This window comes from Cololabis saira, chromosome 13 (assembly GCF_033807715.1).
Source record: "Cololabis saira isolate AMF1-May2022 chromosome 13, fColSai1.1, whole genome shotgun sequence".
Taxonomy (NCBI): domain Eukaryota; kingdom Metazoa; phylum Chordata; class Actinopteri; order Beloniformes; family Belonidae; genus Cololabis; species Cololabis saira.
Genome location: NC_084599.1, coordinates 18,589,111 through 18,603,243, shown reverse-complemented (window position 1 = coordinate 18,603,243; position 14,133 = coordinate 18,589,111). Strand labels below are relative to the sequence as shown.

At 44.9% G+C, this 14,133-nt stretch overlaps 1 protein-coding gene across 5 annotated transcripts in view; it reads right to left on the bottom strand.

Annotated features, from left to right (window-relative positions):
• Positions 1-3,785: 3,785 nt before the first annotated feature.
• Positions 3,786-14,133, bottom strand: part of patj (PATJ crumbs cell polarity complex component) — a 128,095-nt gene continuing 117,747 nt past the window's right edge. For 4 of the 5 annotated variants that reach the window (XM_061738106.1, XM_061738110.1, XM_061738107.1 and 1 more), the window contains 8 exons: positions 13,342-13,428; positions 11,580-11,718; positions 10,253-10,374; positions 8,096-8,218; positions 7,577-7,681; positions 6,872-6,978; positions 6,652-6,775; positions 3,786-5,712 (listed from right to left, as the gene is read on the bottom strand). In XM_061738106.1, coding sequence (XP_061594090.1) covers positions 5,566-5,712; positions 6,652-6,775; positions 6,872-6,978; positions 7,577-7,681; positions 8,096-8,218; positions 10,253-10,374; positions 11,580-11,718; positions 13,342-13,428 — 954 coding nt within the window. In that variant the 3' untranslated portion in view covers positions 3,786-5,565. The remainder of the gene's footprint in view (positions 5,713-6,651; positions 6,776-6,871; positions 6,979-7,576; positions 7,682-8,095; positions 8,219-10,252; positions 10,375-11,579; positions 11,719-13,341; positions 13,429-14,133) is intronic. The other variant, XM_061738109.1, reaches the window with a different exon arrangement.

Genomic DNA, 14,133 nt, shown 5'->3' with positions numbered 1-14,133 from the left:
AACTACAGGTCTAAACCCAGAACCTAGTGGTCAGTAGAGGAACTGCAGGTCTGGACCCAGACTCTAGTGGTCAGTGGAGGAACCACAGGTCTAAACCCAGAACCTAGTGGTCAGACAAAGGCCCAGAGGACATAAAGGCTGCATTCAATTATCTGACATATTTCAAATGTCTCCCAGTTTTCCATTTTTTTTAATGGAAGTGTGTCTTAGCAAGATTCAAACTGAGGTTCATCCAGATAACACAAGACATCAATGATGGTGTTGGGGAATTAACTTTTGGAGGCCGTCCAGCTAGGAAGAGTTGGAAAACTTCATGGAAGTTCATGGACTTCATTAAGACCATTTTTCAGACAATTTTTCTTTCTGTAAAAATGTAAAAGTATGCATGAAAAGAACAAATTGTGTTTTTCAAATTTAAAACCTCATCATGGCAGATGAGGTTTCTGTTATTCCTTCACTGATTACCAATAAATGAGACTAAAGGGTGGACAGGACCCAGTGTGTTGTCTTTAATCATAGCTGTTTAGAACTGGATTTGTCCATCCATCCATCCATTTTCTTCCGCTTATCCGTTCCCGGGTTGCAGGGGCAGCATCCTCAGCAGAGATGCCCAGACTTCCCTCACCCCAGACTCTTCCTCCAGCTCTTCCGGGGGGAGTCCGAGGCGTTCCAAGGCCAGCCGAGAGACATAGTCTCTCCAGCGTGTCCTGGGTCTTCCCCGGGGTCTCCTCCCGGTGGGACATGCCCGGAACACCTCCTTAGGGAGGCGTCCAGGAGAATCCGGTACAGATGCCCAAGTCACCTCAGCTGACTCCTCTCAATGTGAAGGAGCAGCGGCTCGACTCCGAGCTCCTCCCGGGTGACCAAACTCCTCACCCTATCTCTAAGGGAGCGTCCAGCCACCCTGCGGAGGAAACTCATCTCGGCCGCTTGTATCCGCGATCTTGTCCTTTCGGTCACTACCCAAAGTTCCTGACCATAAGTGAGGGTAGGTGCGTAGATTGACCGGTAAATCGAGAGCTTTGCCTTTCGACTCAGCTCCCTCTTCACCACGACGGTCCGGTACATCGACCGCATAACTGCGGACGCTGCACCGATCTGTCTGTCAATCTCACGCTCCATCGTTCCCTCACTCGTGAACAAGATCCCAAGATACTTGAACTCCTCCACCTGAGGCAGGACTTCTCCACCCACCCGGAGAAGGCATGCCACCCTTTCCCGGTGGAGAACCATGGCCTCGGTTTTGGAGGTGCTGATTCTCATCCCTGCTGCGTCGCACTCAGACTCAAACCGCCCCAGCACATGCTGAAGGTCCTGGTCCGATGAAGCCAACAGGACAACATCATCTGCAAAAAGCAGATATGAAATCCTGTGGTTCCCAAACCGGATCCCCTCCGGCCCCTGGCTACGCCTAGAAATCCCGTCCATAAAAATTATGAACAGGACCGGTGACAAAGGGCAGCCCTGCCAGAGTCCAACAAGTCTGTCAACAAGTCTGACCTACTGATGGCAATGCGAACCAGACTCCTGCTCCGATCATACAGAGACCGGACAGCCCTTAATAGAGGGCCCCGGACTCCATACTCACTCAGCACCCCCCACAGAATGACACGAGGGACACGGTCAAATGCCTTCTCCAGATCCACAAAACACATGTGGACTGGTTGGGCAAATTCCCATGAACCCTCAAGCACCCTGCGGAGGGTATAGAGCTGGTCCAGTGTTCCAGGACCGGGACGAAAACCGCATTGTTCCTCCTGAATCCAAGGTTCAACTATCGGCCCAATTCTCCTCTCCAGTACCCTGGAGTAGACTTTCCCGGGGAGGCTGAGAAGTGTGATCCCCCTATAGTTGGAACACACTCTCCGGTCCCCACCCCCGGTGCCACTGAGGAGCTTACGAACTACCTCAGTGACCTCGGCTTGGGTGATGGATGAGCACGTCTCCGAGTCCCCACTCTTTGCTTCCTCAGTGGAAGGCATGTCAGTCGGGTTGAGGAGATCCTCGAAGTATTCCTTCCACCGTCCGACGATGTCCCCAGTCGAGGTCAACAGCTCCCCACCAGCACCATAAACGGTGCCGGCAGAGTACTGCTTCCCCCTTCTGAGGCGCCGAACAGTCCTCCAGAATTTCCTCGAGGCCGACCGAAAGTCTTCCTCCATGGCCTCCCCGAACTCCTCCCAGACCCGAGTTTTTGCCTCCAGGACTGCCCGAGCCGCGGCCCGCTTGGCCTGCCGGTACCTATCTACTGCGTCAGGAGTCCCACCGGCCAACATAGCCCGGTAGGACTCCTTCTTCAGTCTGACGGCATCCTTTACTTCCGGTGTCCACCACCGGGTTCTAGGATTGCCGCCAACGACAGGCACCGGAGACCTTGCGACCACAACTTTGAGCCGCCGCGTTGACAATGGAGGCAGAGAACATGGTCCACTCGGACTCGATGTCCCCCGCCTCCCCCGGGATCTGAGAGAAGCTCTCCCGGAGGTGGGAGTTGAAGACGTCCCTGACAGAGGGCTCGGCCAGACGTTCCCAACAGACCCTCACAATCCGTTTGGGTCTGCCCGGTCTGTCCAACCTCCTCCTCCGCCAGCGCATCCAACTCACCACCAGGTGGTGATCAGTTGACAGCTCTGCCTGACTATCTCTAGCCGGTATCTCTCAACCTCACGCACAAGCTCCGGCTCCTCCCCCCCCAGCGAGGTGACATTCCATGTCCCCACTGTGAGGGTTTTGGTCCAGGGATTGGGTCTTCGAGGCACCCCGCCACGACTTCTACCCAGCCCACATTGCACCGGCCTCTCATGGTCCTTCCTGCGGGTGGTGGGCCTACGGGAAGGCGGGCCCACGTCGCTGTTTCGGGCGACGTAACGGTCCTTGATTTTTCTTCACCATGATGAGCTTGTGAACCGCTCTTAGTCTGGCCCGTCACCTAGGACCTGTTTGCCATGGGAGACCCTACCAGGGGCGTAATGCCCCCGACAACTTAGCTCCTAGGATCACTCGGGCACACAAACGCCTCCACCACAGTAAGGTGGCGGTTCAAGGAGGGGTTTGGATTTGTTTTGAACTTTATTTGCAGTGAATCGTAGCAGAAGTACCCAGTTGTTTATTTCCAGAAAAATCTACTTCTTAGATCGGTTTTATGACTTTTTCAGGACCTTTTTTAATTATTTTTTTTATTCATTATTCAACTAAGTGACATCTTAATCTTCTCAACAAATCAGACTAAAGGACATTTCCCAAGAAACATGACAACGTGAAGATTAAAAAACAAAACAAATAGAACCCGTAGTGAGTCTCCGTTCAGGTTTCAGACAACAGTTGAAGATGCTGCCGCTAACATCACAGAAACGACATAAACAACATTAACGTTAAAAAAAATTACAGAAAATACAGTTTATCTTAAAAAAGAAAACACAAAAACAGAAAGGAATAGTTTGATGGTTTGCTGAAGACAAATACAGCAGCTCAGAGTTCAGACTTCACTTGTGCATTTAACTAACGAGTTAATAAATTAACAAGTTTTCCCACAAACTTGATTTGTATTGAGAAGAAGTTTGACAAATAATGCAGTTCTCCAGATGAAGATCTCAGTCGGGATCTGTACATGGTTCATTCAAACGATAGCTAACGATTTAAATGTACAGTGTTTCCTCAAAAAAAAAAATTACTAAAGTAAATCCCAGCCAATTCTAATGTAGTACAAAAGGAAGACCAAGGTGAGCAGAAATTATTTCTAAAGAAAAGAGTGAAGAATTAGTGTTTTTCAAACTAATTTTCTTTAAAAAAAAAAACATTCATTGGACTTTAAGGGAAATGTTGAGACTTTTTGTGGAACTGACATCTAAAATGTAGGAAATCCTCATCAATATTGTAATAACATTTGTTGATGGAATTTTAATAATGGAGTCCATCACTTTAAGGAACTCTGTCGTTAGCTAACAACGTTTTCTGAGCCGTTTTCCAGATAACAGGCACGTTTGGGCTGAATCCGGCTCTTCTGGCCCAGTTCTGGTTCAGGACCGGGCTATTTGAGCCCAACATCACCCCAAGTTCATAATCTGGTCCCAATGTGTCTTTTGACATGTGTTGTAGGTTTTAACAGATTTAACTAGGTGGTCTTGACATGAAACTTTTATTTTAGCTTTATGGGAAATCTTATAATATTTTTTGGAACTGATGTCTAAAACATAAATCCTCAGTAATAATCTTGTTACAAGTTTTAAAGTTTTAATATTGGGGTTTAAGGAGCACGTTCAGGTGTGGTTCAAAGGTTAACAATTCCTCCTTACGTTGTCTTCTAAAGTGTTTTCTTCAACAGCTTAGTGAACTTTAACGGGCTCTTAAAGAGAGATGAAGGTAGGAAGAACATTTTGAGGAAACAATTTTCTAAAGAAATCTTAAAGACTTAAAGACTAAAAGACTTTTTAAGGGAATCTCTAAATCTGCCGAAAGAAAAAGTTTAGGTGTTTTGTGGAATTGAAGTAATTTTGATATTTGGGAATGTTCCTCAGAAAGTTTCAGGAGTGAGGTGTGAAGCTTTCCTTAAACCTTCAGCAGCTATGCAGCCAATTCCTGCCAATGTGATCAATATTCACCTTTTTACAAGAAAGTCAAAGATATTTTCTACTTAGTTCAAGAAAACCAACATTTATGGTTTTTCCTAATCAGATTGAACAGAATTATAGGGGAACTCTGCATTTCATGTATTAAAATTGTACCCTGAAAATAAATCATTAGTGACTGAATATGTCGGAAAGAAGAGTTTTGAATTTGAAGGAGGAGTTTGGTAATTTAGTTCTGTATTTAACTGAAAGTGGTTCTTTTCTTTTGCAACTTCAGAATGTATTAGTTGAAACTTCACTGCGAGTCTTCGTGTGAGAGTCCAGGACCAGAACCGTGTAGGTGGAGAGGCCGAGCTAGTGAGACGCTCGTCTCTCATACACCAATCGGATTTTGATATCAGGTATCGGGACAAATATCGTCCAGATAATTGGATCGAGCAGAAGAAAATGGGACGGATTTGTGATGCCGATGTGTTCGCTTCAACGTAGCAGTAGACAGAAGACACATCAGTGATGAAAAGCCTCTTAAACTGTCCATAAAACGGTGTAAACCAGCTTATTCTCATGATATCTGATTTATTGGCTAGCTGGCTTCTGTAAATACATATTTTCAAACAAGTAGATGGTAAAAACTGGATTTCCGCTAAACATGCTGGCTTATAGTGCAGTTCATCTACGGGATTATGTGCTTCACTCTGTTTCACAAAGTCAGGAGGGCAACGTTTCCGTCCCCACACGTCAGAATAGCAGAATAAGATCAGCTTTAATTGGAGACAGGTCATGTGACCCATCTGGACTTTGATATGCAGTTCTGGTTTCTGTCCACAGGAAGTGTGTCTTGTGTTTCATGTGAAGGACGGTCCTCGAAAAGACAGGAAGTCTCGTCTGGTGCAGTTTTCTTTTCTGTTTTTTTGCAGGTTGGTTAGTTCAGAGTCAACGATATTCGTCAAGCTGAAGTTCAGTCAAAGTGTGCGTGAACGCGCCACGACGGTCGTGCGTGTTACGACAGGATGTCCAGCGTGACGCTTCCTCTCTGCTTCTTCAAGATGGCCACTGCCTGCTCGTGCGTCGCCCCCTGCAGACTCTCGCCGTTCACCGCCAGGATCTGGTCGCCGCGCTTCAGACGGCCGTCCGCCGCCGCCGCGCCCTGAAACACCCGACGAAGGTCACGTTAACAGAGGAAACAATCACGTTGTTAATAGGACGGAGAGAAAAAGCAACTGTGGACGTCTGAAGGCAGCCAAAATCTGTTGATGACGAAGCGTATTTTCAAATCTGCAGATGAGAAGCGAAACTTAACCAGCCGTCGTTTAACTGCAGCTCTGTAAGGAGTTTCAGCCTCGAACGGAAATAAAGTTCCCAGGACTTAACAGGGTCTAGTTACGGCTTTATGACAAAGTTTTAACAAGAACTGAGTGACAATTTTACAAGATAAAAATGGTAATTTACAAAAATAGTCGAGGCGAAAAATGGTTCTTATATTTACAGTTTTCAGTCATTTCAGAAAAATAACAGTTTTGAAAGTTTTCACATGTTTGTAAATTGTTTGCATATAAATGTAAGATATAAGAGTTTTTGTAAGAGAATTTTTTCGTACAATCTTGTAAAATGTATTTTTACAAAATGTTTTACTAGTTATTTACTTATTTTTCCATGTTCATTTATTCATATTTTTTTGCATTAAAAAGAGATTATAATGATATTTTTAATTTTAGTTTATCCCAGAATTTTATAAATATAATTTAAGATAAACTTTGTTACTTAATTTATGATCAATACATGTTGCATTTTTTGTTATATTACATAAATATAACATATTGCATAGTTGTAATATAGTTGTAATATTATGAAAGCAGATGTAAAGTGATAAAGAGCATGAAAACTGTAATTTCATGATTTAAAATGAAATGTAATAAGACAAACGCAATATTGGAAGAGTAGCTGTAATATTATTAAAATAATACAAAGTTTTGGTTTCTCTGAATGTCCACTGACATCTCCTGGTTTCTTCTGGTTAGTGTTTGTGACACCGACGAGCTGAGAGTGAGGACTGAACCACAGGAAGTGATGTCATCCTGGCTCTGACCTTGCTGAAGACGGTCTTGACGTAGATGGGCAGGTCTCCGTGGGGACTGCCGAACCCTCCCACGATGCTGAAGCCCAGGCCCTCGGAGCCTTTCTCCAGGCTGATGCTGTGAGGCTGCGGGCCCCTGGAGAGACGGAGGAGGAGGAGGGTCAGGTCTGTGTGCGTGTGCGTGTGCGTGTGCGTGTGCGTGTGTGTGTGTGTGTGTGTGTGTGTCACTCACTCTGGATCAGCTGGGTTCAGGGTGTCGGTGTTGGCCGACACGCTGGAGCTGCCGGTTAAACTCTCCACCTGGGAGGCGATGGCGCTGATGTTGGTGTCGGCCACCACCTGAAACACACGTTCATCAGGGAAAACCTTTAACACTCTAGAAATCCATCTACTCAACCAAGGTTAACATCCCTTTGTGGAACGGAGAGGAATGTTTAGACGGACCTTTGACTTGTGTCATTGAGTTGTTTCAGGAACCAAACTAAAAAAACTGCTTCTGCTCCTGCGCTAACACACCTGGCTTAAACGGTGGATCACCTCTTTACTCGGCATCAAGGTCTGCCTAAGTCTATAAATGACCCCAGCATTACACGTTGGCATAAGCCTAACTAAGCTAATACTAGGTGCCATCCACTCGTTAGCGTCAATGATTAGGATAAACTAAGCTACCATTAGTTAGCATCAGAGGTGAGCAAGCTGAGCTAACAGGCTAACTTATGGTAACTGAGGTATGAGGGCGTGTTCTAACATCACACTTGTTCTGTTCATATATTTAAGCATTTTTCTGTTTCACAGAAGCCGTTTATCATCACCGAGCATCAACTGCTCAATTCCACCTGTTGGCAGGTGTGAGCTTCTTGGTGTGTTCACTCTTGCTTCAGCAACACCAAGATGAATTTTAGCAGGAAACATCCCATCACACGTGTGTCTTATTTACCTGCAGAGTGATGCTTCCGTAGCTGTTCTTCAGCTTGGTGACGACTTCGCTGTGGGACAGACTGTCCACCGAATCACCGTTGATACTGATGATCCTGTCGCCCACCTGAACACACACAAGAGGCAAAGAAACGCTCCTAAAACGCTCCTAAAGAAATCATTTTCTTTGCAGATTCAATTGCCTGATTTTTCTAATAGCCGACCTGCCCTCTCTGAATTTAACTGATTCTAGTTTTACTTTCAACACCTATAATCAATCAAATAATGAAACAATCAAACATTAAAGACAGTAGAGGCTGATGCATTTACTGTCAACCTCTTAGGGTAAAGTTGGACAAATTAATCAGTGCTAACTAATCACAATACTGTGGCCGAGACGCCTCGTCGCCACTGAAGGTGGGCGGACTGAAATGCTGGCTAACTCTTTTTTAATTAGCAGTTTACAGAGGGGGTTACTTATGCTGAACTCCACTACCTACGTCAACATCAGCCACTTTATGAGACCAATGACCACAATCACCTTCAGTCGCTGCGTCTTGGCGGCTACTCCGTTGGCCTGGATCATGGCGATGAAGACGGGGATGTTTCCCAGAGGGCTGCCCTTCCCCCCAGCTATACTCACCCCCAGGGAGTCGTTGACGCCCTGAGCAGGAGGAAATGGAGAAGGTTTAGAAACATCAAGAACTCTCATTGTGATAATAACTCCTCTGTCTGTTGGAAAACTGTGGGAATCAAAATACAAATCATCACCATGTTTTCTGGGACATGCCCTGTCATAAAGAATTGCTGGAAAGAGATACACAAAGCCCTGCAGGATATTTTCAAATGTGAAATATCCCTCGAGAATAAGACCATGTTTTTTGGACACATACCTCAGGACTGGCCAGAAAGAGATAAACATTTAATGAATATCCTGCTAGTGGCCTGTAAAAAGACTATTACAAGGAAATGGTTATCACAGGAGAGCTCAACTTTAAAGGTATGGCTGGAAATTACAATGGACATGGAAAAAATGGAGAAGATAACAGCATTTATTAATCATAAATTGGAGAAATTCACCTCATACTGGGAAAACTGGGTCAACTACGTCATGCTCCATAGGCCTGATTTTATTTTCTCAAGTCAATGACTGTTATGTTGAAAAGACTCCCCACTTGTACATAGTAGTTTTTGTCTTTCTTTTCATTGTTTAGACATAAAACAAAAACATTATTCCGACATTTAGGACGGACAACAGATGTAAAATGTATGCATACAAGATGTACCGGATGTGAATGTCTAATACTGAATGTCAATAAAAAGAAATAAAAAAAAAAAAAGAAGAAACATCAAGAACTGAATTCCCATGATATAGACAGCTTTTATATTAATATTATTATTATTACTTTTATTATTATTAGCCCCTCCCAGTTTAACACCCTCTGACATTTCATTTTTAGGATTTACCCTCCGCTCTGACAGAGCGTTTTAACTCCCGACACCAGCAGGTTATCATAACACGTTCTCAAAAAGACACTGAACGGGACCTGCGGTTCTGGCTCTGCCTGCTAGCGGCGCTGGTCCCGGACCGAGCACCAGCTGACCACAAGAGACCAGACACGGAGGTCGGAAACATGCAGACTGTTCAGAAGAGAAGCTGAGCAGCTGTTATCCTCACATTTATGATGTGATAATGCTGCTGCACCGAGACAAATATGCGTGTCCAAACAGCAGCGGCAGATCAACACACACCTGGGTGCAGATAGAGTCGTGCTTGTTATGTCCGGGCTCGTCGGAAGATAATAATAATAATAATAATTCATTTTATTTAGAGGCGCATTTCAGGTCACCCAAGGTCACCTTACAAGAGATAGTTAAAAACACACATTTTATAAGTTAAAAACAATTAATACAAAATACAAAAGCAGCAACAGACAGCATAAAAAGTACATAAATCAATAAATAAAACAAAGTAGTGTAGTGTAGTGCACCGTGTCCGGTTAGAGTGATGCAGCGGGGATGATGCTGGAGGGCTGTTTTGCCCAACGATCAATCGCCTGCGCTGGGAGAGATTCAGAGGTTCTTCAGTCATCGCTCGACCGACACGACTTTGCTCCAGATGTTTCAGTAAATTAATCTTCTGACGACATGCCGCTGCAGTTCGTCCCCGTCAGGTAGCGCAGGAAGACAGCCAGCTCTGTGCTGCGGTCTCGGACTCGCCGTGTCTGGTTTGGAGCTGAATCAGCGGGACAATCCCATGTAACAAGTCGTCAAACCAAACGGAGGAAATGCATAAATATCTCCGCTGTTTCTCATCATCAGTTGCTGCATCGGCAGGACTAAGAGTCTCCAGTCTCCCGACGGCTCTGGTTGAACGGTCCGACAAACCATCTCCGATCGCGCCGTTTTTTTTACTAAGATCACAAGCAAAGCAGAGAAGTGATCTCCTCTTCATCCCGTGTTGCTGTCTTGTTTTTTGGTCTTTATTCCACCAGCTCGTTTATTATACTACTACGAAATATTTTATTACTTTTTTAACTCTGGCTCTTCTTACTGCCCTCAATCGGTTACCGCTGGTACGACACCCTCTGCTCGCGTACTACGCGAGTGAAGTACGCTTACAATGCAGCTGGAATGTGAACGGATGCAAACGCAGGCTCAAACAGCAAGTATATTCGCCCCTTAAGTGTGCAGTTACCCTGGTGAAGTCCACTGTCCGGACTGCTGCGTCCACACCTGCGTCCACACCTGCGTCCACACCTGCGTCCACACCTGCGTCCACACCTGCGTCCACACCTGTGTCCACACCTGCGTCCACACCTGCACGAAGGAAACAGCGGTGGTCAACATGGAAGGAACCCCTAGAGCAGGGGTGGCCAGCATGCGGCTCTTTGCCCGGCATCATGCGGCTCTTGCGACTTTATTTAATAGGTGCAATGAAAGCGAGACACGTAAGGAAGTGGGGGCAAAATATGCCGCGACTGGAATTGAACCTGCGTCGCTGTACAGGGGAAGGTGTACATAAGTCGCCTGCTCAACCCGTTGAACCATAAGGGCGCACACGCTGGTGTTGAATTTTGCGTTTGTGACGCAAATAACTAGGAGGGAAAAAAATCCACTCTCAAAATGGCAGGGAAAAAATGCAAAGCCAAACTAAAATATGAAGATAAACACAGGACGTTTTTAACAGAGTGGGAGAGTTTAATATATATAATATAGATGAAATATTAATATTTAAGCAATACATCACGACAGGCCGTGGTTACGCTCATTACATCACAGCTGAGGGGCGTGTCCGGCCCGACACGAAGCGGAGGGACAAAAACCCCCTCAGCTGTGATATAATGAGCGTATATATATATATATATATATCACAGCCTGAAGTGATGTATTGCTTTTATAAAAGGGTTACCAATAATGTAAATATGAAAGAGGAATACACAATCTATTTTATGTATTTTTTAATTAATCAGAAATACATATTATCCAGTAAAAATGGCTATTTTTTAGAAAAAAAATAGTCCCATCTCTCCAGATGTAGCTCCGCATGTCGTCTTTTGCTCGTCTTTTTTTTCGGAGACAGGAATTCCTCAATCCATCCATCCATCGTTAGCTCCTCCCCGGAGATCAAAGTTTACGGTGAACATGCCTAATTAATTGTTAACGAAAATAAAAAATAAACTTTAACACCAGCTTCTTTTTGCTACCGGCTGTAACCGTCAAAAAATATGTTGGTAACATTTGGTTGTTTTCATGGATACATTGTTGCTTCCCTGACGCAGAATGATGTGCTGTGATAAGGCTTCAGAATAGAAGCCGTGGTATATACTCATTATACCACAGTTAACAACCAATCAGATTGCAGGATTTCACCTTTCTGTTTTCTAATGGTATTTTTATGTCCCAAAGAGAGCAGGGAGTGAGGGATCATGGGTAGTTGATGTGGCTCTTTGCAGTAACATAGTAACCAATTGTGCCACCCCTGCCCTAGAGGTTTTATGGGTGACGGTTGTTGATGTTTCTACCTGAGCTGCCAGCCGACAGGGAAGTGATGTCAGCGCTGGAGTTGAGGGGCGGGGTGGAGGAGGCGAGCTCAGATGACGCTGGTGTCTGAGGGAGCGGTGGAGCCACAACACCCGAGCTGCTCCTGCTGGCGTGACTCACCTGAGGAAAGCAGGGAGTTTTCATCACAAATCCACACAACTGACTTGAATGTTACGCATCTCATCAGGTAAAATGATATAGAAAGTAACACTTTCTTGTATAATGAGGGGCGTGGTCTTTTGATTGACAATTGGCACAGCCAGATGATAGTCCTGACAGAGTATATTCATTCACATTTTAAAGATTAGTATGTGCGTTTCCACTAGTGGGGTTCAGGGTAAACCCGTCAGACAGGAACTTCTAACGCCCCTTCAGACGGGGTGTCTCTTTTTCCCTGTAGCGCCGCACAAGAACCACACGCAAAGTGCCAGCAACATAAAAGGAGACAAAAAGAAGACTGCAGCAGAAAGACAAGACTTAGCATGTAAACAACGGATGCTACCTGTGTTTTTATTGGCTTTTTTTAAACACACAGTGTTGGGGCGACCCGGTGGTGACCCGGTCTGCTCGTAGGCGTCGGTCAGCTGTGTGAGTACAGTTGCAGTGCTCACACTGGCAACCTAAAGCCACACTCAGTACGTTTACATGCAGCAGTTCAATCGGATTTCTGATCGTATAAGACATCGTTCGGACTTTTAAACTGCATGTAAACACCTTAATCTGATCTACTTCGGACCTATTTCGGACCTATATTGGACATTTAACAATTGAAAAGCAACACCTAGATAATTCGTTCACAATCGGAATTTTAACGCCATGTGGACATCGGATATTTCAGTCTGCGCATACTCGAGAATTTCCTCTGGGGCTTCACCCGGAAGTGAAAGGAGACGGCGCGTGTTAAATAGTTGTTTAAATACCTTTAAAAAGATTGCGAAAGAGATGGCTGAAGCTTCATCAGGACACCGGAGCAGATCAAAATAAAGTGGAAAAATATATGGAAGGCGTACATTGGTGCCAAACAAAACAACCGTCAACCGGAAGTGGCTCTTTGTTGAAATGGTTACCATGGTTACAGCGCCACATAGCGTCACGGAGACAGCATGTAAACTCAGACAAGTGATTCGGTCTTCTGGATGTTTATCTGATACGATCAGAAATCCGATTTCTTTGCCGCATGTAAACGTGAGTATGAGGTCGATTTAAATCATGCCAGTATAAAAACAGGGATCGTTCTGGGTTGGCATGAAGGGTTGAGGGATCAACCCTTATGATCCAGGTCCTGGTCCAGGTTTCTTCCCTCCTAAAGGGGAGTTTTCCTTGCCACTGTTTGGCTTAAGGTTTTTCTCCCACTAGGTGAGTTTTTACCTGCCACTGTTTATGTAATAATTGCTCGGGGGTTTATGTTCTGGGTCTCTGGAAAGATCGTAGAGACAATTTCTGTTGTAATAGACGCTATAGAAATAAAACTGAATTGAATTGAGGGGCGAAGCTCAGCTAAGAAGCCTAGAACTAGCTACTACACCTGGTTAAAGACTGAACCAGGACTAAGCAGAGGACACCAGCTGCAATGGCTGTAGATGATCAACATCTAGCTCTGGCTGCAGCGAGGGCAAAGAGGAACTAGTCCCTGTTCTGGATCCCGTCGACCCCGTTAGAACCCGTAAGAACCATTAGAACGACTTGTCCCCACAGGGTCAGCGATTACAGTCCTCATGATGCACCATAAAGGAGAACACGAACCTGGCTTCCCTGGGAAGCGTGTCTGGAGGAGATCCAGGATGCAGCTTTGAGTCGGCCGAGCTCCATCAGCACCGGTCCTCGCGCACACTGAAGTACACACAAACAGGAAGTTAAATCATATGGCCACGCTTCTGCGTGAAGACCATCCTCCAGAACCAGCGGAGAACTAAATGAACTGAAAGTCTAAAACTTAAAAAAAAAAAGCTTTAAACTTGGAGAAACTCAAAATAAAGGTTGTTTATGTTTGTGAGTTGACACAAAGTCAAGAGGGAGAGACACATGAGGATGATTAGAGAAGCAAGGCCTCAACAAAAATCTTAGAGGAACAGCAAATACTCATCAGCATCAATGTCCTATTTGATAACTTAACTGTATTAGCTGCTGGGTTACAATGTGCTCAGCAACCATTGCTTCTCTAACACCTCTACTGATGTTTTTCCCATGAGGCATCGTGTTAACACCAGTATTAAAAGACGGAGTACAGTAATCCCTCGCTATAACACGGTTCTCCTTTCACGTCTCACTGCTTCATGGATTTGCATTGTGCATCGTGTTCTGCATTCTGATTGGCTAAACTGTCTCCCCGCTTCTTCACTTCCTCTGTCAATAACGTTGGTTGCTTAGCAACAAGCTTAGAACGGCCAATGAGCTTCATCAGCAGCTCAAGAACGGGAGCCTTTGATGAATCGTTCATTACAGTCTCAGATATAATCCATGGTGTCATGTCGGTTTATAAGAATATTTTTCCCCAGAAGAAAAAAGAGCGTCAACAACGACCCATAACTATGTTCT